At 34.2% G+C, this 24,126-nt stretch overlaps 3 protein-coding genes across 3 annotated transcripts; all 3 read right to left on the reverse strand.

Annotated features, from left to right (window-relative positions):
• Positions 1 to 1,065: 1,065 nt before the first annotated feature.
• On the reverse strand, positions 1,066 to 5,820 carry LOC133193808 (beta-1,3-galactosyltransferase 5-like). The gene is made up of 2 exons (XM_061329739.1): positions 5,603 to 5,820; positions 1,066 to 2,141 (listed from the first exon to the last, which is right to left on the reverse strand). Exon 2 carries the CDS (start codon positions 2,122 to 2,124, stop codon positions 1,120 to 1,122), a length of 1,005 nt encoding a protein of 334 aa, XP_061185723.1. The 5' UTR covers positions 2,125 to 2,141; positions 5,603 to 5,820; the 3' UTR covers positions 1,066 to 1,119.
• Positions 5,821 to 12,740: 6,920 nt separating this feature from the next.
• Positions 12,741 to 20,877, reverse strand: LOC133194158 (uncharacterized). The gene is made up of 2 exons (XM_061330152.1): positions 20,352 to 20,877; positions 12,741 to 17,147 (listed from the first exon to the last, which is right to left on the reverse strand). The coding sequence occupies exon 2, from the start codon at positions 15,620 to 15,622 to the stop codon at positions 14,573 to 14,575; it is 1,050 nt and encodes a 349-aa protein (XP_061186136.1). The 5' UTR covers positions 15,623 to 17,147; positions 20,352 to 20,877; the 3' UTR covers positions 12,741 to 14,572.
• Positions 20,878 to 22,557: 1,680 nt separating this feature from the next.
• On the reverse strand, positions 22,558 to 23,877 carry LOC133193562 (uncharacterized). The gene is made up of 2 exons (XM_061329522.1): positions 23,673 to 23,877; positions 22,558 to 23,518 (listed from the first exon to the last, which is right to left on the reverse strand). Exon 2 carries the CDS (start codon positions 23,038 to 23,040, stop codon positions 22,558 to 22,560), a length of 483 nt encoding a protein of 160 aa, XP_061185506.1. The 5' UTR covers positions 23,041 to 23,518; positions 23,673 to 23,877.
• Between the last annotated feature and the right edge of the window lie 249 nt (positions 23,878 to 24,126).

Here is a 24,126-nt window from a genome sequence, read left to right on the forward strand (position 1 = left end):
TTTATTTCACATATAAAGTCGGCCATTTTGCACCTTAAACGTTTTTGAAGAGTTATCTACCCTTGAAGAAAAGAGAAAAATTTTAAATTTTGTCAAAATATCTGTGGTAAATGCTTCGTTTTATTTCATATTTTTAAAAATATTTACATTTCCAAATATTTTTCCTTAAGATTCTTTGCAAATAAGAAAAAGTTCATTTTCTCATGAACTACCGTGGAATGAGTAAGAATATTTCCATTGTGATGTGATTGAAGTAAAAAAATATACTGCAAACTTTTTTTTTCAAAAATGATCTTTGAATGACAAAAAATGTGTGGTAAGTCATCAGAAAAATAATGTAAATATAAGAGATGAATTTAATTTTTGAGAATTCATGAGGTACATGAACTACAACGCTTCACACCTGCATATTTATCATGAAGCGCTAACGCGCTTCGTGAAATATGCAGGCGTGAAGCGTCGTAGTTCATGTCCTCTTGAATTCTCAAAAATTAAATTCATCTCTTAAATGAAGAGAGAGTTTATGCATAGTTTCACCAAGAGATTTGTATGAAGTTCGAATTACTTTTTACAGTATATTGATAATATATGCGCTGCCTATAGACTACGGTGTAAAATTCAAGATGCCATTAACTGGACAATAATCAAAATTTTGTAAGTTCCTTTGGTGGAGTATTTTTATTTCATAACATATTCAAAATGCAACCACGATTAAAAATATGGGACCATTCATTTATTATCTACAAAATGTGATTGTTATACGTTGAATACCTTAATATAATTTTTTAACAGTCAGCTAGTTTTACTTCAAAAGGTATAGTTACTTTTTTCAAGTTAATGCTCGAAAGACTTCTAATTTAAATTCTTAATATGTAATTTGCTGAATGTAGTCAAATTATTGTAAAAATTGTCCGAGGAAAGCATGTTTATAATAATATAAGAGAATCCATATAAAAATTGATCTCTTTTGATAAGTTGCGCCGTCTTTCAAACATTAATTTTGTGTTTCATTTTCAACGTCAGGAAGATAGAAAAATGATTAGGTTCACTGAAATAAAGTCGACAAGCAGTAAACAACTTTTATTGTCATTTCATGACTAGAAAACTGTAGTAAGAATATTAGAGAAATATCCATTTGAAAATATCAATCAGAGAATAAATAAAAAAGTAATCCACTAAACGGCAGTCCGACCACCTGTTTTGTAGTTCTACCCACATTCTTGTCAATTCCGGTGGGCTATAGTGATGGCCGGTAATCATATACCTAAAGTTTTTCCCACATGGTCCGATTTCACGACTACCACAACTGAACTCACGATGCTCTTTTGCGACAGCACCGATTTGTTTCCGGCACAAACCAGTTATGAAAACATCTTCAAATATGAAGTAAGGAACTTTATCTGTTGCTTGGTAGAGATCGTATATCACATCTCCGGAAATAAGGTATGCAGTTCCGGCTATGTACTCCGGATATTCTCTGTCCTCATACTGATCATGTGACACATACCATTTAGAAAATGGATTCCGAAATGGTGCAGTATGGCTTACTTTACATCCAAGTATTGTGTTTACTTGAGAAAATTCCGTTAGATAGCGTAAAAGTCTGGGAAGATTTAAGAACATGTCATCATCTATCTTTAAAAGATAACGAACTTTGCTGCAAAATGACACTGTCCAACGTAAAATAGCTATAGATTTTCTTGTAAGATTTTCGTAAGTTTCAAGAACGTCTTCAAATACAATATCGTTGTATATCAGTTTTTCAGTATGTGCTAAATCCTGCAAAGCTGCGTGTTTACTTTTACCCAAGACAAAGTTGACTTGAACAGTCGGCTTAACTTTTGAAACGTTCCCCCATGTGTGACGAATGGCATCTCTCTGTTTGAAGTTGGAGACTGCACTTGGCACCATTATGAGTAAAAACACATTTTCACCTTGATCAGCACAGCTTACAGAGGCCGCAGTGATGGGTGGAACTATCCCTGTATCGATATAAGCCTGAACAAGTCTATACGAAATGTCTTCAGTATTAATTGTCAATCCTCGATATGGTGCACAAAGTAAGTAAATCACAAGGAACACGCTAATTACCCAGATTACGGTTGACTTCAGTTTTTTCTTCATCTTGAAATATTGGAAGCCTGAAAAATATAAATCATTTTACTTTAAATATTTGAGAATAGAATTTTATTTTTTTGAACTGATAAATTGAACTTCCTAAGCTTTTGAATGTCAAATTGATGTACATATGGCGTGTAAGATAGACGTAAGCAGTAGTATCTTATAGAGAGAGAGAGAGAGAGAGAGAGAGAGAGCACTAAAAAGCAACAACACTGTATATCCTAAGTGTCCGATCTACTTAGTAGATACAAGGAAAATGACCAACGACAGCTACAATAAAAATTATCAATAGTTGTTTATCAAGACACCCCCCCCCCAAATTGGGTAGGTAGGGCTGTTAAAAATTTTTTTTATATGTAAAAGAGTGCATTTATGTTTATGTAAGACAATTTAAAAAAAAATGGCCAATTCTTGCTTTGACAGGGCCTCTACTAGATATATAAAAATAAGTTTTACCACAATTCATTATACACAAAGTTGTAACCGTTATTATTCAATTTAAAAAATCATCATTGCTTGCTTATTCATGCAATTTAGAAAAGTAACCATCATTTATCAGGGGAAAATGCTTACCAGAATATAACTGTGACAATACCGTAATTATGTGGAGATTTTGTTGGTTTTGTTGGACCTTGACTCCTTGTGACTTCATTACCTGCACGGACTACCTGATTCCCCTACCACCCTTTATGCTATTGATGTGTGCGTTCAAGCGGAAACTGATTTCTGTTACGGTATACCGGGATTGATGTAGTTACTGTATATTTCACGCTTCGTGCAAAACTATGGGTTTGAATAAAGTCTCATTATGCAATACATTGTTAAAATAACACTTAAAAAACATTGAGCCGGGGGGGGGGGGGGGGCGAACATCCCCCCAAACCCCTGAATCTCAAAATATAAAGTATAAAGTATGTAGGCCTAGTGGAATTAATGGAATACTACGATACCCTATGATTGCATGGAATAAAAACGTAAACAAACTGCATAACCTCTCATGTCGTACTTTTTAAAAACATTGTATCTTCAGGAAATAGCATTAGACAACTAACAAGAATTCCCACTTCACATAAGATTTTAACCGTTTACGGTAGCCTAGTGGTTGGGCGATCGCTTTAGGGTTCGATTGTCGTTCGTCGCGCCGCGACCTAAGACTCAAAGAGTAAGACGTAAACAAAGGTAATGAATAACCCTTTAGAAAATTGACCGGAAGGTCATTGTGACAGATGTAGTGACAGCGATATTATAACTTATTACTATATCACTTGAATACATTTTTTTTTTTTGTAAATTGTGTTCTGATATGACCCCCGATTGCTGTCAAACGATGTGCATTGTCAAATACAAGTTATTTTCTTTGCTATTTAAGACTTTAATGCCATAGGGGCTTGTCTTTCGGATTGTTAAATGTAAAATAAATTTTTAAAAATTTTGAAACTACTTTAAACACACTTAAAAGTTGTTAGAATAAAGATTCTGACACTTTCAGTCAAGGAAAAACACGTTTAAAAAAGACGTACCACACCTATATACATAAACTCTACGTAGAGTTTATGTATATTTGTTTTGAAAAGATGATATCACTCAACCAAACTGAATAGGTGATAGCACCTATTCGAATAGGTTATATCACTTATTCGAATAGGTGATATCACTTATTGGAAATTAGTAGGTGGTATCACCTATTGGAATGTTGATATCACCTATTTGAGTAAAAAAAGATATCACCAATTCCAATAGGTGGTATCAACTATTCGAATAGGTGATATCACCTTTTTGTTTTGAATTGGTGATATCTCCAATTTGATTTGGTGATATCACCTATTTGCATTTCTTATAACAATGAATACTCGAGACAGTCTAGTTTCAGTGCAAAGTAAAGGATGAACTTTCAAAATATTTCTAAAGAGCAATTTTATTTCCTAAGCAGTGATTCAAAAAATCATAAAAGACATTTGAAAGACTTAATGAGAACAAGAGATCCATCGCAATATCTTCAATTTATCTCAGGTGAGTATTTTTATCCACGGCCCTCTTGAATTATTAATTCTTAATTTTTTTTTTTAATTAAAAAATATATTCCTAATAAAATCTACCAGGGGTCATTATTCAACGGGGGTCTTTTTCTTCACGTAGGGTACGCAGATTTTAAAGGTTATGCCACTTTTTCTACATGCAAATGTCATTTTTCGACGTCGAATAGTGACCGGGGTCATTTTTCGACGGCGAAAAATGAATCCGGTCATTATTTTACGGGGGTCATTATTCCTCTTTACACCGGCACTAGAGATGAAAGTCACGGGTGTTGCAACCACTTTTGAAATAACGACCACTATTGCAATAATTATTTCAATAGTGGTTGAGAGTTTTTTTTAATGAAAATGCATTTCAGAAACATTACTACATTGCATCCACTATTGAGATATTAATTTCATGCGGGTCCTTCGGATGAGACCTTAAAAACCGAGGTTCCATGTCACGGTAGGCGTTGGAACGATAAAGAACCCTCACTGCTCTGGCCCTGAGTCCGAGTATATAGGTGTAAATTTGAAGCTCCTTACCGGTATATACTATCAATCAATCAAATAAGATTTTAAGAATTAGAATTTTTCTCGAAATACTTACATCTGCATAATGCAAAGCTGACTCAAACAGAAACCTTAGAAAGCAGCGCGACTATGGATTTAACTGATCATCGAATTGTTTGAATGTATCATAAAAAGTCAATTGTACAAGTTGGGATTGATTGTCACTTCATGACACTTTAGTAAAATATGAGATTGTAGATTTATAAAGCCATTTTGAAGGCTATATGAATGGATTCAATATCACTAAAATGCATATGTATTTCATGAAAGCAAAAACAATACTAACAATAAGTGAACATTTTCATCAAGATTTTTGTCGGTGAAAAAAATGTTTAATTATTACATTAAGTTAAAATAACTCTTAATTAAAGATTAATGACCTACTTTACTTATCTCGCGTGATATTAAAGGAGAAAAATTTGATTTATTTATCTATTTTTTTTTTTAAATTTATTTATTTATTTACTTTTTTTTGGTTCCATCCTTTACAAAAGGTTTGATATTTTAAATTCAAATTTTGCAGATTTTATTTAAGAATTAAAATATATCAGAAAGGATACATATCTTTGCAATGAAAAAAGCACAAGCAATAAACAGTGTACTATTCGAACGTAAAACCTCATTTCTCTTCTAAGTTCCCCACCGTGAAATTCTGACGTCCACAAATAAAAATAAAACTAGGTCGATATGTTCACAGCTTGTTTGACAGACGCGTCCTCTCTTTGTGTCTCACAAACACAAAATAATGTTCATATGTAAAAAATGTTTGACAGTATCAGACATATGTAAAGCCTCCTATCTGAGAAAACAACGAAAAAAACGAAATATATGTTAACTTTGTGAATATTATGTTATCAGAATAATCGAAATATGAGTGTAAGAAAAGTACTTACCAGGTTTTAATTTTCCATTTCCGTATGTCCTCCAAAATGATTTAAAAAGGACATTGCAATAGGTGACAGAGACCCTGTTCACAAAACTGAATGTAGAAATAAAGAAACAATATCTAGCAAATCTAAAATTTTGGTTTTAACATTTTCCATCATTCCACTGTTGTTCATTACTACGGGAATGAATAAAAATTAAATGCAGCGTGTTATTCTCAACATTTCGTCGAAAATCCTGTGAATAATTAAAGGACATTTGAATAAATTAATACATTAAATTATGCAGAAATCTTGCCAACATAACTAAACGTTCCTAAAACACGCGCACTTAAGAACAAAATGACATTTAGTGGAGGATATTTATAGCTCAGGAAGCATATGTTTTGCAACGTAGAAAAAAATAAGTTGTTCCATAAAAATATTTTCTTTACAAATAAAGTTGTATACTATCCAGAAAAAAGAAAAAAAATGTTTAGATTAAAAAGATAATTTAAGAAAAAGTATAAATTCTTTTGATAGAACAGATTCTGTAAGCACTATTTTCCGTCCTTATAGTGTTCTGTATTAAAACTAAACTCATGTTATCTTTGTTAAAATGATGAATATACAAAAGCTTTGGAAATAAAGTAATGCATTCTTTAAAATTTCAGTCGATTCCACTGAATAAAAGGAATGTATGTGGCTGCATGGGAGATTGGGAAAGGGGTTGTGAGTAAAATATCTTCGAATAATTTAATTCAATTTCTTTATTGCATACGTCTTATAGCAGTATTACAAGATTATAACAAAAGAGACGAAAATGGATTGTCAGTCCTTATAAATCTATATCATATACATATATATATATATACACACACACACACACACCCTCACACACACACACACACACACACACACACACACACACACATATATATATATATATATATATATATATATATATATATATATATATATATATATATATATATATATATATGTTAACAGTATTTACAGATTATATGGAGAATGACACATACATGTAGATTAATGAAAAATAGTAGTTATATTCGTATTAAAAAATAATAATAAATAACCAAATCAGCAAATGACACAACATTATGTGTTTAAATAATTTCTAAGCTCAAGGGCTTTATAAATCAATTTCCCCAAATTACGCAATTCTTTTACATTGTTCACACTTAATAACTATATTAATTTGTACATGGATGGAATACATCAACAAGTGTGTTACTTGTACCTTTTTTTGTGGATAATATTTTGTTAAAAAGACTTGATGCTTAATTGTGATTATGAATTAGTTGGCTTTATCAACTCTTGTTACATACTAAACCAACTAAGTTTGTCCTTAAGTCAACCAATGATATATATCCTGTTCTAAATTTCTCCACTTGCTTCGACTCTTAAAATTCTTAATTTACTCAGTATCTGGAGAATATCTGTTACTGCTGAAGTGTTGTATGAACTTCATATAAAAATTACAAGGAAGTTACCTCGCCCAAATAATATAATGTCATCTTTTAAAAAGTGTGTTCACTTATCGTTATAAATTGGACCCAGACTAAATGATCCAAGCATGCAAATATATCCAGGTTATTCTGTTTTTGTCTTTCTGTCGTTCTGGAAACTTTATTTGCTAGCCCTGCAGATACTTTAAAGACGAAAAGTTACCAATTTTACCAATTTTATCAATTCTTATAGCTATTTTATGATTATTACGACTCGGAAATAAGAATTTTCTTACAAATTGTACGGTGTAGGTACATAATATCAAATTTATCCTTAGTTTGTCAGTCTGTTGTGTGTTGTATGCGAAAAATTCTCCGTAAGCACCCATGGCCGTAGGAACCGGGGGGGGGGGGGGCACGGGGGCCCCAATAATTTTGCCGATATATAGAATATTATAGAAAACATAGCTACTATATACTAGTTTTTTTATTATTATTATTATTATTATTTGCTCGTCAAGGAATTTTTGGTAGTTGATTGTGCCCCCCCCCAACTGAAAATCTGAAAATGTATGGTTGTGCCCCCCCCCCCCCAAAGTGATATTGCTTCCTACGGACCTGGCACCGTAAATAGAACATGCCCTGGCAGACGGAATGATATAACAAACGCAGACCCCATATGCAGAAGATAATAACTATAATATCACAACATAAATATAATAGGTTGACGATTGAAAAAAATGAAATATAAATCGTTTGACATACAGTTTAGATGTGACGCCTAAATTCAATTAGATATTCCAATATAAAACCGATGAGGCAGACTGTGATTCTCTATTTCGAACTCACTGGGATACATCAAGTAGACATATGAATGAAAATGAGTATTATAAGTTGGTAAAACGTCCTCGATATATCTAAATGTGAAATTGAAGGCAACAATCAATTAAAAAAAAAAAAAAAAAAAAAAAAAAAAAAAAAACTTAAAAACAAGGGGTCTCAGTTAACTTTGTTAGTGTTTTTTAAAAATCATTCCCAGTTAGTAGACGTTCAGGTCCTCCCTCTGACCTTTAGTTCACTTTTGAAGGACATAGTGGTGAGAGCAATTCACTTGTATCCTTATTTTTCAACCTTGACCCTTACTAATGTATTGGATATCAATTTTTTCTGATTTTGGTCTTAGTCCATATTATTTAACTCTGATACAGATTTTTTATACAATTTAACTCTATAAACAGATGAATCTCTATGAGAGCATAACAACCATACCTAATTAAGAAATCATGTATAATTTTCTAACTATAAGAATTAATTTGAACCTCTGATAATTCATTCAGCTGTTAGTGAGATAAGATGAATTAACAACTTTTCTAAAGTTATGTGAATGAACAAAAATATGAAAATGATTCTTTCTTTCATCATACACAATACATTATACGATTAACCCAGACAGAAGAGGCCAAGTTACAGCAAAGTTACCGCAAAACTGGAATCAATGTATCCTGCAAGATCGCAAGCAAAATCGTTATTTCTTTTTGCACTAAGGAAGGTTTCCAATTGATAAGCTCTTCCAACAGTATATACAATTCTACATAACAATTTTAGTACTCTTATTTTGTGGAAGACCTACGCAGATAATAAGATTAAACAGAAGATTGCTAACTTATTATCAACTAGATTGATGCACAGAACTTCCGTGTCTTTACGAGCCCTCTATACACTGCACACCAAAAAGTTCTGATTGTGTGGTATTATTATGCAAATAGAGTAATCTGCCCTTTGATCTAGAATAAAATAAATTGAAATATACAGGTTATTACTTACGTTGTGATCAATTCAAGCATTCATAGTCTTTTAATAGGCCAAGATGAATAGACTGAACACTTCATTTGCAGGTATTTTACCCACTAATGTAAACGACAGTGATTTCTGTTCATCAGTACTTCATTGTCTTTGAACATTTTCCTGGTAAATGCAAGGTACCCTATATTTAAATTGTACAAGATAAACTCAACATCTACACCTTTACACACTCTAGATAATTTTCTCAATGTCTAAAAATATTTTCCATTGGTGTATAGAGGGTCCTTAGGCGAGATAACTCGGAGGCATTTTTTATCCCCTCGAATCGAAGTTGGAGGGGATATAGTAACGCGCTTTTGTGTGTGGGTGAGTGAGTGAATTAGTTTGTGCGTAACGGAAGTTACGCAAGTAATAATTATATCGGGATCGATGTGACCTTTTGCGAGGGGATGCTCCGCGTTGCGTTGCCCTTGTTAAAATCAGTTGAGGTAAGCACTACTTACCTCAGGCATTACGTAAACAAATCCTTATCTCCCTTCCGTAAATAACTTCAAATTCTTTTAATGCTTAATGTTTGCCTTCTATAAACGTTACAGGAGGTATAATTACTTGGGGATCCTTCGATGGTCTTCTAACTAACAGGGCTTTAAATGGATAACTAACAGTGAATAGGATTCTCTTTAACGGTTTATCAATTACAGAAATTCTGCATACTATAGAACAATAGCTATTCCCTCCAAGTGAAATGGTGAGTGTATGTACTACTTTGAGTATTGTCTGTTCATCATTCACAAATTTTACTGATCTAGCTGTGATATCGAGTCGAAAATGTAGAAACAACATTATACATCAGATGAGGGTTGCCTGAGAAAATACATCTATGATCTACACATGTAGCTCCAGCAAAACAAAAAAAGGCCATTCCATTTTTTTTAATGTTTATAGCGTCCACCCCTAAATTCAGAAACCTATCTGTACATCCGGGAAAAACATAATCAACAGGGAAATCATACAGCGTTCTTGGAATATTTATAAAAGTAGCTATCAACATTTCAGAATTTCTTCACATTGTAGCAAAAAGAAAAAAGAAAACTTATATAATGAAATTCAAGTCTTTGGTACAAACATTAACCAAAAATGTATAATAATGATAATAATTAAAAAAAAAAAAAAAAAAAAAAAAAAAAAAAAAGATCGATACTCCCATCGAATAGAGTAAATTACATAACAGATATTTATTTTGTGCATTTCTGTTGTCTTTTTTTTATTTCATTTATCTTAAAACCAATTCACTCCTCGGACTCTAGACATAGAAAAACTTGAAATGGCCTAACGTTGACTATTTTAATTACACTAGAGTGTATGAAAGAAACTTTGATTTAATTTCAGAGTTTTGATCCAATTTATACTCATAGTTATCTTTCTAAGGATGAAATTCTTAAAAACCATTTGTCAGTTTTAAATATTTTAATTATTCCCAACAACCAAATTGAATTCGATTACTATATCTTTACTGGATTCCAAAGCATCATAAAAATCCTCAACTATAGATATAAATCACCAAACTAGACATTCACTTCAAAAACTGGTAATCAGGAAACGCTCTTTCATGTAGATCAAAGGAAGTTTGAATCACTGAACAAGCCATTTTATTTCATATTTTATTCAATAAAATTATCCTTTTCTCCTCATCCATTCTTCCTCCACATATATCTGTGGTTATACTTACTCTGGAGCAAGTCTGCCTGCTTGACAAATCTATGGATATCTTTGCCATAATTATATATTTTACTTCTATTGGATTGTTACAAGGGCGTAAGTACATTGAAAACAGTATGTAATTAATATATACTTATGCCTAAGTTAAAATTAACTTTCGAGACAATATAAAATAAATGTATAGTTTATAATTTTAAAAAAAAATGTAAAGGAGGATCTTTTACATTTTAGAATCAACAAAGAAGGGATGCATTTAATTTTTCAAGTTAACAAATTAACAAAAATAAAATTGATGAGTGAAAGATAATATATGTACTTCATCATTATTTCTGAATGATTATTATTTATTTGCAGAAAAATATCCAATATCCCTTGATTATTTATACAAGAAAGAAATATTACACTAATTATTCAATTTCTAATTAAGATTGAAATTGACATTTCCAGTCCAGCATTGTAAACAAAAATAAGGTGAATCAGTGGCAAAACGACTGTTATATTATCTCAGATATTAAGGAAAGATTGAAGTATATGGGCGACGTGTCATGATCTATGAAAAAATTAGGGAGCGAATTACGGGTCCTCACCCCAAAAACCAAAGATGCAAATGGCGACCCAAAGTGGGCTAACATGTGCCCTGGATAAAGCAAGATCTCAAATGCACAATGCATGTACAGTATAATATGCAAAAAATGAACAATGAGTTAATAACAGTTAAAAAGAAGGAAAAAACATTCAAAGCAAAAGAAAAAAATCTAGTATCCCAGATGACGTTATAGTTGTATAGATACAAAAGCTTTTAGGAAAAAAAGACATTTTGTCAGTGATTTTAGTTAATCATCACTTATTGTAGAATCATTTTAATAAATGGAGGTCGATATTGTCGGTAACCATTTTACTGGTTCATGGGGACGTAATTTCTTGAGTAACTGGTGTATACAAAAGATTCAACAAAATATATGACAACGTTCGTCGCGAGCATGTTAAGTTTTGGGTAAGTGTTACCCACGAAATCCACGAAAACGTTACTACTCGATTCCCACCAACATTCTGCAAACACATAATTCAAAAATGTTTTGGCAATTTTGCTGTTAATTTTTTTTTTTTTTTTTTTTTTGAAATGCAAAGTGGACTTCATCAGTAATTGATTAATGATTTCAATACCGGTGTTAGTAAATTAATTGCTCCTAATAACATCTATGTTTGATAAGTGGTTATGAAAATTTTACATTGAAATAGGAATCACAAATGTCTTCGAAATTAAGAATACTAGTACTCTTTTTTTTTTAAACAAAAAACAAAAAAAAAATAATCTCTTTTGAAGTTGGTCATAAAATGAACATTTTGATCTTGCTGTATTAGGGTCTGCCTTCATTGATTTCTGTAGTGAAATACGTGAGTTTTACCAGAAGTATAGAGTTATATCATTTTCTTTTGATAATTCAAATCTTGTTTTAAGTTTGAGGATTTCAGGTCCAAATGTCGATATCAAATGTTGAGATTATTTTTAAGATCTTTGTGATACAGTATCTGAATTATTTTGCAATCTAGATTTCTTTGAAAAACACGCGTTCACGTTTTAGAAACACTTGGTATAAGATTGTTTAAATATGAAAGAACTTGGCCATTTTTTTAAAATGTTAAATCGTTTATTTACTTCATAGATAAAGGTTGCTTGAAAAGAAACATCTCTTGAATTCAGATCAACTTTTGTTATGGATGTTTATATTAATAACGCAGTACATGAATTTGTTTTTTAACAAACAGAACATTTTATTTCATAGCTACACAATTGTAAAAGAAAAACATACCGGTAAATATATTTTTAAATAAACAAACTTTTAATTCACTAAGTATGTGGTACATTAAATTGAGTTTATTTCAATATGCAGACTTCTTATTCACTAAACAATCAAAACAGACTCCTTTACTTTCGGATGACACTTGCATAAGATTAGAATTTCAAGATTATCGGTGTATCAATATACTGCAGGGTCCTATATGACTTTCTTAATTTCCTAGATATAACACTGATTAAAATGTTTAACCTCAAAGTCATTGATAATCTATGAACAGAGAAGTTCCAGTTTTTTTCATTCCCTTTTTCAATTTCATTATCATTAATTAGAGAAAGAGTGGATTTATGACGCCTCAATCCTCATTTCAGAATTTTATTTAGGATGACATATAGATGATATTACGATAAAGGCTACAAAACAAGAACAAAACAAGACTGAATACACATCACTAACATTGACACTGAATTTTGCAAGTTTAAAGTTAAATTTACACAAAGAAATATTTCATAGCTGAATTTATATAAATAAAATGTACATTAAATTGATTTAGCATAATTAACTCACTCTATTGTGGCTCTAATGTCTTAAAACATGATGGTAAAACGGTGGTGCGGCAGAGGCGCCAGTTGAGTTGTTGAAAGCACGAGAAACACTGAATAGTAACACAAGTAGTATACGGACATAAACGGTAGACTAAAACAGTTCACACGGACAAATACGGAATAACACAGAACAGTTTACGAACATATATACATATAAGCCGTGTAACGGCACACTCCCCGCCTGCGATGTCCAACATCGCAAACAGTTTCTACGGTGAAAACAGTAAAACCACTTCTGTAACTGGTCTAACATAGTTGACGACACGACCAATTTTCACCACACGTAATTTGATTTTGCGCACTTTTCCATCTTCACCTGGAAAGACACGTACAACAATACCCATCGGCCATTCGTTCCTGACAGAGTCTTGATCTTTCAAGAGTACGACATCACCTTCAGTAAGATTGTTCCGAGGGTCGACCCACTTGCGTCTGGACTGTAATAACTGAAGATATTGTGAGCGCCACTTCCTCCAGAATTGGTCGGCTAAGATCTGTATGTATTTCCAATGGGATTTGTACATATCCTTGATATCAAATGGCTCAAATGGTCCAACATCCAGTTCGGTCTTCTATGTTAACAGGGTAGACGGAGATAGCACAGAGGGTTGAAATGGGTCAGTTGATACAGGTACTATCGGTCAACTATTTATGATTGCACTAACTTCTGCCATGAGAGTATTTAACACATCATGAGTAAGGTTTTTCTTTGTTTCCTTTACAAGCATAGAATCCAAGATTCGTCGAGCGATGCCAATCATCCTCTCCCACACCCCTCCCATGTGGGAAGAGTGGGGTGGGTTGAAGATCCAAGAGCATCCACTGTCTTCACTGGCGAACTTTCTATGTTAACTGCTGTGATTTCTAGTGCGTCTGCACTGCCGACAAAGTTCGTACCTCTGTCCGAACGAAATTCTGTAACTTTTCCTCTTATCGCTATGAAACGTCTGAGAGCGTTGATGAACGTAGGTGATGACATATCTTCTACTAACTCTATATGTATGGCTCGACATGTCAGACAGGTGAATAAGATAGCCCAGCATTTGCTGTTAGCTGAACCTACTCTGGTTTTGCGTGTAGTAATCTCCCATGGTCAGAATGTGTCCACGCCCACATAGGTAAATGGAGGTGACGGTTTTGTGCGGCATTCTGGAAGATTTCCCATCTTCTGATGCTCCAGTTTACCTCGGAGTTTTCTGCGAACACATGAATGTATGATTGATGATATTAATCTCTTTCCACCAATCACCCAATATCCGGATGAACGAACAACTCCCTTAGTTAAATGTCTTCCCTGATGCTTCACAACTTCATGACAATGTAGAACAAGAAGACGAGCTAGGTAAGTTTTCCCGTGGATAATGATTGGGCCATGTTCATCAGACAGAGCATCTTCAGTACGAATTCTCCCTCCTAGTCGTATGATTCCATCATGAAGGTAAGGATCCAGGTAGCGTAACGATCTATCTTTAGATAATGGTTTGTCATTGGCCAAGTTTGCGATTTCCATAGGAAATGTTTCATTTTGACAGAGTTTCACTAAGAACAGTTCTGTTGCACGGTTCATGTGTACAGGGTCCAACAATGGTAAACCAGGTTTCTTCATCACAACTTTTCGGAGAACAGTAATTGTCTGACTATAGATGTCCATGAAGAAAATCTATCTATCCTCTTGTACACTTCATGGGTGTTTAAACACGTTTTCTGTGCAACAATGTTATTGTTTCTAATTTCGTTGTCTTTTTCTGTGTCAATAAGTGGAAAATCCTCTTTTTCCAATAGATAACTCTGTTGTTGTAAACAAACGGGTCCTTGAAGCCACATGCTGTGTGGTAGTTCATTCGCAAAAATTCCTCTGCTCCCGATGTCCGCAGGATTTGCCTCAGATGAAATATAGTTCCACTGCTTTGGAGTTGAGTGCTGACGGATACGCTGTACTCGGTTAGTGACGTAAGTATGGAAACGTTTGGTTTGGTTATAGATGTATCCAAGGACTATACGACTATCTGTATAGAACTTCACTTCATGGATAGTGGTGTCTATGTGTTTTAAAACAAATGCTGCAAGTTCTGTACACAAAACTGCTGCACACAACTCAAGTCTGGGGATTGTGTGACCAAGTTGGGGTGAAAGTTTTGACTTTCCCATCAAAAATCCAACCTGTATCCGTGCATTGTCAATCGTTATCACACGTAAGTAAGCCACTGCACAAACGGCTTTCTCTGAAGTATCTGAGAATAAGTGTATCTCTTTTCGATTACTTTCTCCCAGGGAAGTTGGAACAATAGTTCTAGAAATCTGTAAACTTGACAGCTGGTATAAGGTGTTGCACCAAGTTCTCCATCCATTGGCGATATTCATTGGAACCATGTCGTCCCATCCAACAGGTAAGTTTATCACTTCACGAAATAAGACTCTGCCTTGCAGAATCACAGGAGCTATAAATCCGAGTGGATCATACAGACTGTTCAAACATGAAAGAATTCCTCTCTTTGTTAGCGGAGGGTCCCTGACCCTAGGTACAAACTGAGAGGTAAATGTGTCGGACATTACATTCCACATGAGTCCCAGACTTCGTTGAAATGGCGCTACATTTAAGTGTAAATCCACGTCAGATAAATCTTTAGCTCTGTCGTCTGGAGGTAGTACATCCATGATGTATGAACTGTTTGATGCAAACTTATGAAACCTCAAGTTCCCTTCTTCTTTGAGTGTAGTCTGTGTTTTTGTAAGATTTCTAGTGCCTCTTCATCCGTTTGGTAAGATGCGAGACCATCATCTACATAGACGTTTCTGTCTACGAATTCACAAACTCTTGGGTCACACTCTCTGTTCTGAACACATCGTCTCAAACAATACGTTGCTACTGCTGGAGAAGGTGAGTTTCCAAATAGGTGAACACACATACGGTATTCCATTAAAGGTAATGTTGGGTCATTGTCTGTGAACCAAATAAATCGTACATAGTTTCTGTGGTCCTCTCGAATTTTGAATGAGTGAAACATTTGTTCAATGGCACCTGTCACTGCTATTTTTTCTTTTCTGAATCGTAACAGAATCCCATGTAGACTGTTGGTTAAGTCTGGACCACTTAGTAGAACAGAATTAAGGGAGTGTCCCTGAAAGGCTGGGGACGAATAAAAAACCATGCATATTTGGTTTGGCTTTTTGGGATTGTAGACACCAAAAATTGGTAGGAACCAACGATCTTCCTCGTCCTTAAGCTCTGTTGCTTTTTCTGCATGTCCTTTAGAAAACACTTTGTCCATAAACAAGTTTGCGTGTTCCAATTTCAACTTGTTATTTTTACAAGAAGCTAGAAATGACAAAGTTCTTTTCATGGCTTGTTCACGATTATTCGGAAGTTTCTCTCTACTGGTCTTAAATGGAAGTGGAGCAGTCCAGTTTCCGTTCTCATCTCTGTAACATTCATTGTCCATAATTTTTAGGAATTCTCGATCATTCACTGACAGGCCTGGTTCATTGTCCTGGGGTGTTTTCACAAAAATATATCAGTAGTCGTTATTTCCTCGCTATAAAATTGGTTGTCTACAACTTTAGACACATGCATGTAAGAGGGACAGGATGGAAATGTCGAGCCTCTTCCTGATGGTAGAATGTGTGTTTTGTTGGTCACAATGTTAGTAGGTACATGTACCTTATCAAGACAACACTCTCCTATAACTGTCCATCCTATAGATAGTTTTTGTGCAAACGGAGCTCCATGAGGTCCAGTTCTCCGTGTTAAAACATGGTGAGCATCTGGATGATCTCTTCCAATGAGTAACAAAATGTCTGCATCATCATTCAAATCTGGTATATGAGTGGCTAAGTCTGCTAGATGAGGATATGCGCGCGCCACATCTGGTGTAGAAATGTCCTCTCTGCAGTTGGGTATGTTATCACATTCTATCACAGTCTGTAGATGAATTTGGTTTCCTTCTAATACTGGTTCTAAGATAAAGTTTTATGCACATCTGCCAGTGAGTGTCACAGAACCATTGCATGATGATAATGTGTAAGTCACAGAGTCAGTGTTTATATCAAACATATTAAAAAATTGTGAACGAGCGAGTGAACGACTACTTTGGTCATCAATTATGGCATAAATAGTCTTTTTCTCTAATGAACGATCAGTGGGATAGACGTTGACCAGAATAGTTTTAGAGCACGATTTGCCCTTAAGGTATCTGATGTACAATTGACTAAAAAATGATACATGGTAAGGTATACATCCCATATACTCATTTGATAGGTATGGGTATAAAGTTTCTAAAAAAAGCATTTTTCCCGCCAAATTACTATGGGGAAGTAACTCCAGCATTTGAAATATAATGCAGGAAAACATATTTTTCTGGTGATGTCCAAAATCTGTACAATATAATTGATATTTGGTAAAATATGATTGATGATAATAATAAACAATATATTTTGAAATAACTAATTTTATCTTTCTCAATTATATTTTGAAGAGAAAATTTCCAATTTACCCCCTCCCCTTGACACACATACAAGAAATAATATTGAAGAAAGGAGGATTGTACCTAGTTTATCACATGGTTATTTACACATCAATCACTGTGTTTTTCTGCTCTTTAAAACCATTATGAATATTGAATTTCCATACAAGTTAATTTTGTTTAATGAATAAAAAAATATTCACTTTTATAAGTAAGAATTTTTTTCTCTTATTGAACATGATTGTGTTTTATGTAAGTAGCTATGACAATGTCATCTCACTAAAAATCATACTGCATCAGACAAAAACAATATATGGATATTACAATGTGTAAAACAGTAGCTAATTTACAAAATACATCAAGTTTTGGGTTCAAATACATCACATTTCACAATAGGTGCTAGCATAAAAATCACTTACTGCTCATAGATGCCAAGCACAGGTCAAAACTTTTTTTTTTTATAAAAAAGCAAGTTGTCATGTATATATGAGTGAAATATTTTTGAAGGGACATAAAGCAAACAAGCACAAGTGGAAATACTTGTGGTACACATAAAATTGAATACTATTCAAAAAGAGTAACAAGTACAAAAAAAAAAAAAACTTGACACAACGAGTTTTTCACACAAAAAACATGAGTGCAAAAATTTATGGTACACATAAAAATATCTTTTCCTAGTAACAGGTACATTGTTATTGTGAGAAAAAAAGACACAACTTGGGTATTACAGTATCTAACACTTTACAGTCATTGGTCACTCTTGGTTTACCATGAGAGTTTTTTGCACAAAAAACATTACGCAGACCATCTTCGCCTGCACGTTTATGAATTATTTTCAAATGATGCAAGCCAAGTCCAGAGCCTGCAACATTCTCTGCCATGTTCATTTTTAGAACACCATTGCCAACAAGAGCACTCAAAGATGGCAGATACAAGGCTTTTGCGCATTAAACTTTTCTTGAAGGAAATGTGTTTCTGCATCATATGCAGATTTGGACAGATCAGATTTACAAACAGCAATAAATATTAGTTTGGAAAGCATTTTCACATCTTCCACAGCATCATGTGCAGAATATGACTCTTTACAAAAGTGCTTAGCAAGATATATCTGTGTATACTTTTCTAGTTTTTTATGTTTTGATCGAATCAAAGACAACGAGTCAGTAAAATCTGACACATGTTCAAGAAACTGTTTCTGTAAACCAATCCGTTCAACAGCATAGGAAAGGACTCGGAAATCAAATACTCGACCGTTGTGAGCTATGATGATGACTCCTTTATTCCTAAATGTACTCAACAAGGTAAGAAAATTTGAAACCGTGTCACGAATGGGAACTGCAACAACTTTCGATACATTAGCGTAAACTGATGTTCCATCGCAGACTATTCCTGTCGTTTGCTCTGCTCCAGGCTCTATGGGTATTTTTGGTAGAACATAAGTCGAGAATGAATCTCCAGACTCCGTCTCCACAGCACCAATTTGAGTAATATGAGGCATGGCTCCTTGTCTGACTACAGAAATACAATTACTTCAATTTTTACTTGATATTTTAGAGTATTTATAATGATAATACAAGCAACCACTTTTGCTAAAAATAGGGATAGGCTTAAAATAATGAGCAACTTACTAAGCCCAGTTGTTTCCAGATCAAAAACAATGAATGTTGGCTTCATGTTCTTCAGCTTTTGAACAGCACTAGATGTTGGCTTGGTAATGGGATCTGGTACTTTTTCAATGTCAGCTTCTGCACCAAGACCAACGTCTAACAATGCAAACATTGTTATTCAAATTGTTAGCATACATATCTATATAACATAAAGTATTTGCTTTCCTACAGATTTAACTTTCTTTTATTAAGAAATCATATATTTCAAATCTACTAGAATAGTTAACCTGATTGATAAGTGGACCCCTCTGAAGCCTCAAATGCATCCTTTTGAGTTGCTCTTTCTTGTTTTAGGATAAGACGACGACGTTTGGTCTCTGGTAGTCTCATCTTCTCTCTTAGCTTTTTCCTGTCTTCATCTACTTTGCTAGAGAACTTCATGTTGAATGACCCAGAGACAGACCACTTTTACTAAAAGCCTGAAATCATAAAATATAGATGAAGACATTGTTCATTCGCTGGGGTCCACCGACATTGTCAATCATGGCTACAAGGAATATTTGTTTGTTATTCCTTTCAAGCTTTTAATAAAATTTACAACAGAATATAACATCATTAGGACAATAAAATCAGAGATATTGGCAAACAACATACCTGCACCAATTTTTGTATTTATACAAAAACTCGGCATCCCCTTGCCATGCTCCTCGTCTCTGTGCGTTTTCCCATAAGGAATCCTGTTGGGCCTCAGACAAAAGGTACAGATGGACATACAGATACCCGCCCAGTCCAAGTTTCATCTCACCCTTGATGGTTCTTTTAGTAAGGTAAAGAGGCCCGCATTTATAGTGCCTGCAATTTTCCAGGGCATCTATAACTGACACCCACTCTATCACCCGTCTTCCATTTCGCCACCCGTTTGCACTAAACTTTTTGCTATTGATCAAACTTTTCATACCAGGAAAACATGTTTCACACGTGTCCCCTTCACAAATATGACCAGATATATAGTTATGGTCGACTAACACATTAATTTTCGACGACTTTTTGAAGCGACCTTTTTTATTCCTCTGCAACATGGACGCCGCCATATTGAAAACTGTTTATAACGACGTCATGAGATATTTAGATATTTTGGTTTTTAAACTTAAAAATAATTTTCGGGTATCAACTTTTACATAAAATTGTTATATATGAGTATTAATCCAGTTGAATGAAAAAAAAATATGCATTTAAAGATTTTTTACTTTCCCCCTTTATCTACCGAGGTCATTCCGGAAAATGCCGAGCTCTCATGCTCAATTGTACATCCGATACCTTAAAGTTCATTCCACATATCACGGTACACTTATTTTGTCTTGTCGTGATTGGTTTTCTCCCCGCCTTGATCCAAGTGTTTGAATCTGTAATCATGGAGAGCAGTATGATGAGTATCACTATCACAGTTCTCACATTTCACTAATGTTTTACAGTCACGAGCTAAGTGGTTCGAGTCCAAACAACGAAAACACAATCCAGAGTTTTTCAAAATCTTCTTACTTTCAGATAATGGTTTGGAACGAAATGTTTTACAATCTTTAAGGTTGTGGTATGTATTATGAATAGGGTACTTTTGTCCTTTGGGAGCCACATATTTGTTTGGTTCAACTTCAGTTTTACATGACAGAACTGTAGTATTCTTGGTTTTCCTGTTTTGGACTGGTCCAGGGTTACAAAGGGATCCTTCATATTGAAATCCTGGATCATTTCGAATCTTGCTCATTTCTTGTAAGAATTCAACAAAATAAGCAAATGGTGGATATGGAACATTTAGCCTAGCTTTGTAGCTAGCGGCACGTGTTGTCCATTTTTCTAGCAACTTAAAAGGCAGTTTATTCACAATAGGTATGATGCCAGAAGATGAATCAAAGTAGGACAATAATGTCGAGTAGTTTGGATCTTCTTTTAAAGCCTCGATTTCTGCCAGAATGTCAGCTTATTCATATAAACGCTTATTGTCTTTGTTACTAATTCTGGGAAAGTCTCTGAGTTTATTCTTTAAAGCGTGTTCTACTAATTCAGGGCTTCCATAACGCTCTTGGAGTCTTTTCCATATCCTAAGAAGGCCTCGTTCTGGGTATGCTGTATTTGCTGCTCTGATGCTGCTGCAAATTTTGAAGATTCTGGTCCTAAGAACTTTACTAGTAAGTCCATTTCTTCAAATGGTGTAACTCTCAGTTCCTCTGTTATACTCTTGAAACTGGCTTTCCATGTGTCAAAAAGTTCGTGGACTAGCGCCATAAAATTAAAACCGCTTTAGGTACATCAATGAATTTTAATACATTTAGTTAGCTTCATCTTTTCTATCGAAAGAAAAAACCATAAATCATAAGTTTTATTTTTTAATAAATTGTTATTGTTTTTAGTAGCAATGGTATGTCCAAGCGGCGCAACCTAAAATATGACGTTTTTTCTACCTGAGTGTAACTGAGAAAAACTCTTTTGATATGAGCATTTGACGTCAAAAAATCCGGTTAATCCAGACATGTGGTACAACACAATTGTTCCGTAAAAATTGCAATTTTTACCCCATTCTGTAAATTCTATGAAATTTTATCGTAAATTTATATGGAGTGTACAAACAATTAAGGGCTCAAAAATGACGTCAAGAAGGGGGAGGGGTTTCTGTTTCCAACATTCTTTACAGTTTTGCACCTGGAAAAACTGGTATAGACCTAGGGAATGTTTAAACGGGCTACAGAAAAATAAAAAACATCCAGAGTACTCGTTTTAAATAGCCAAAAAGATTCAGAGAGATGAAAGATGCACAGTTAAAGTCAATTTGTAGTGAGGGTGTCAAAAATCAGTCACGTCTAAAAGTGACGTTGATCATGTGTGGTAGAAATTTAACTCCATCAAGCTAAGTATTCTGGTATAATCAAGTGAGGATCTTTCCTTATGTATAGATACATTTACAATATTATATGCATTGAAAGCAGCTGTTCATGACATTGTAAAGTCATATAAACAAGACGGACTTAAGTCCTTACTTAACTCCAGGTAATCACATCAAGATAAGTGTATAAAGTAGATTAAGTGGACATTGAGAAACAATGACGTTGTCGGACGTCATGAAACTAAACGGCGACAGCGCCGGGTGATCATATAATGTCTTTTTTATTTTAGAATAATTTGGCAAATTATCAACGTATCAAGTTACAATTTTCAACATTTCTTAAACTTTTGTTGATTTATGTTTTTCATAAATTTTGTAAGCACAGACTACATAGTATTAATTTTATCGCATCAGTCCACGAACTTTTTGATAACCCCTCGGAATTGCGAAAATCTTGAGAATAACAAATCCTTCTTGAGTAGAAATCTTTTAAGGTCACTTACGACAGTCTGGTCTTCAGAATTTTTCACATGTTGACTTACAAATTCTTTCGCCATAGGGTTCAGTTTAGACTGAGTCTCCTTCTTATGGGGTATGTCTTGATTAATCTCAGGATCTATGGAACCATTAGCACAATTTGAAGACTGGTTAGTAGCGATCGATACTATTATCACTGTGTTCACTGATGTATCGAGCAGTATACTGTTTGCGATTTTTCGGTGCATCAATATCTGATGGTATAACAGACCCTTGTCTACTGTCCGACTCAAAGTTCTCTATTGCTTTCACTTCTGCCTCTACGAGTGTTGCTTTTCTTTTTTCTCCTAATAGGTGGTGAGTAGCCTCGAGCTCTGCTTTCTTACGTTCACTTTCAGCGTGTTGTTTTGCTTCATATTCCTTTAGTGATGCTTTTTCTTTGAGGATCGCAAGTTCCTTCTCTCGGAATAGAATGTTAGCACGTTGCGTCTCTGCTTCCACACGTTTCTTGAATAGAATTGAATCGACATGGGATGACGCCGTCCTTGATGAAGCGGACCTCCGTGAGGCAGTTTCTGTTGCTTCCATACGAGTATCCCTTATTCTTTTTCTTAATTCCTGAATAATACGTTTTCCTTTGTCAAAGGTAGCCATGTGGGAGTCCAACTGCTGCTGGCTTTCTAATGTATTTGTTCCGGTAAGATATTCACAAAATAACACACACTCTTTCTCATATCTATCTCCAAGATAGTCGAGACTGGAACCCAGAGCACGCAATGCTTTTGTATTATGACTAATGTTTTCAATTTCACTGGGAATGTTCTCTATTTCACTCCATATTAAATCGATTTTTGAGTTGAATTTCTTAACTTCAGCATCATTAAGTTCTTTACCTTTTTCTGTCAGAGTTCTTTTTCGTTTCTCTATACTAATTCTGTTGGTATGGTGTTTCTTTCCTCCGCCGGGTCAGGGTCTGTTTCTGCTTTAACGCCGTCCTCGGTGGTATGAGGGGCTTCCGCTACCACGTTCGCATCAGCCATGGTGTTGTACGTAATAGACCTTTATTATGACGCCTCAATCCTCATTTCAGAATTTTATTTAGGATGACATATAGATGATATTACGATAAAGGCTACAAAACAAGAACAAAATAAGACTGAATACACATCATTGACATTGACACTGAATTTTGCAAGTTTAAAGTTAAATTTACACAAAGAAATATTTCATAACTGAATTTATATAAATAAAATGTACATTAAATTGATTAAGCATAATTTACTCACTCTATTGTGGCTCTAAAGTCTTAAAACATGATGGTAAAACGGTGGTGCGGCAGAGGCGCCAGTTGAGTTGTTGAAAGCACGAGAAACACTGAATAGTAACACAAGTAGTATACGGACATAAACGGTAGACTAAAACAGTTCACATAGACAAATACGGAATAACACAGAACAGTTTACGAACATATATACATATAAGCCGTGTAACGGCACAGGATTTTTCCACGACTTTAATAAATATTCGAAAGCAAGTGTATACATATTAATCATGTTTACATTTTATTTCCAAAATTTCAAAAGTTAAGTTTGAATTTTGATAGTTTTTATTTAGATATTTATAGCCAATATTAGTCTTATCTATGTTTAAAAGAAATTTAAAGTGGGCATCTGTGATACAATTCAAGAAATTGACTGTTAAATGTTATTTTATAAAATCCACAAAAGTATACAAAATACA

This window comes from Saccostrea echinata, unplaced genomic scaffold (assembly GCF_033153115.1).
Source record: "Saccostrea echinata isolate AGI-Se365-2 ecotype Australia unplaced genomic scaffold, CSIRO_AGI_Sech_v1 ptg000028l, whole genome shotgun sequence".
Taxonomy (NCBI): domain Eukaryota; kingdom Metazoa; phylum Mollusca; class Bivalvia; order Ostreida; family Ostreidae; genus Saccostrea; species Saccostrea echinata.

What these genes read in the sequence shown, in the direction of transcription:
- LOC133193808 (XM_061329739.1), bottom strand. Translation starts at nt 2,124, where the DNA reads ATGAAGAAAAAACTGAAGTCAACCGTAATCTGGGTAATTAGCGTGTTC.
- LOC133194158 (XM_061330152.1), bottom strand. Translation starts at nt 15,622, where the DNA reads ATGGATGTACTACCTCCAGACGACAGAGCTAAAGATTTATCTGACGTG.
- LOC133193562 (XM_061329522.1), bottom strand. Translation starts at nt 23,040, where the DNA reads ATGGCTACCTTTGACAAAGGAAAACGTATTATTCAGGAATTAAGAAAA.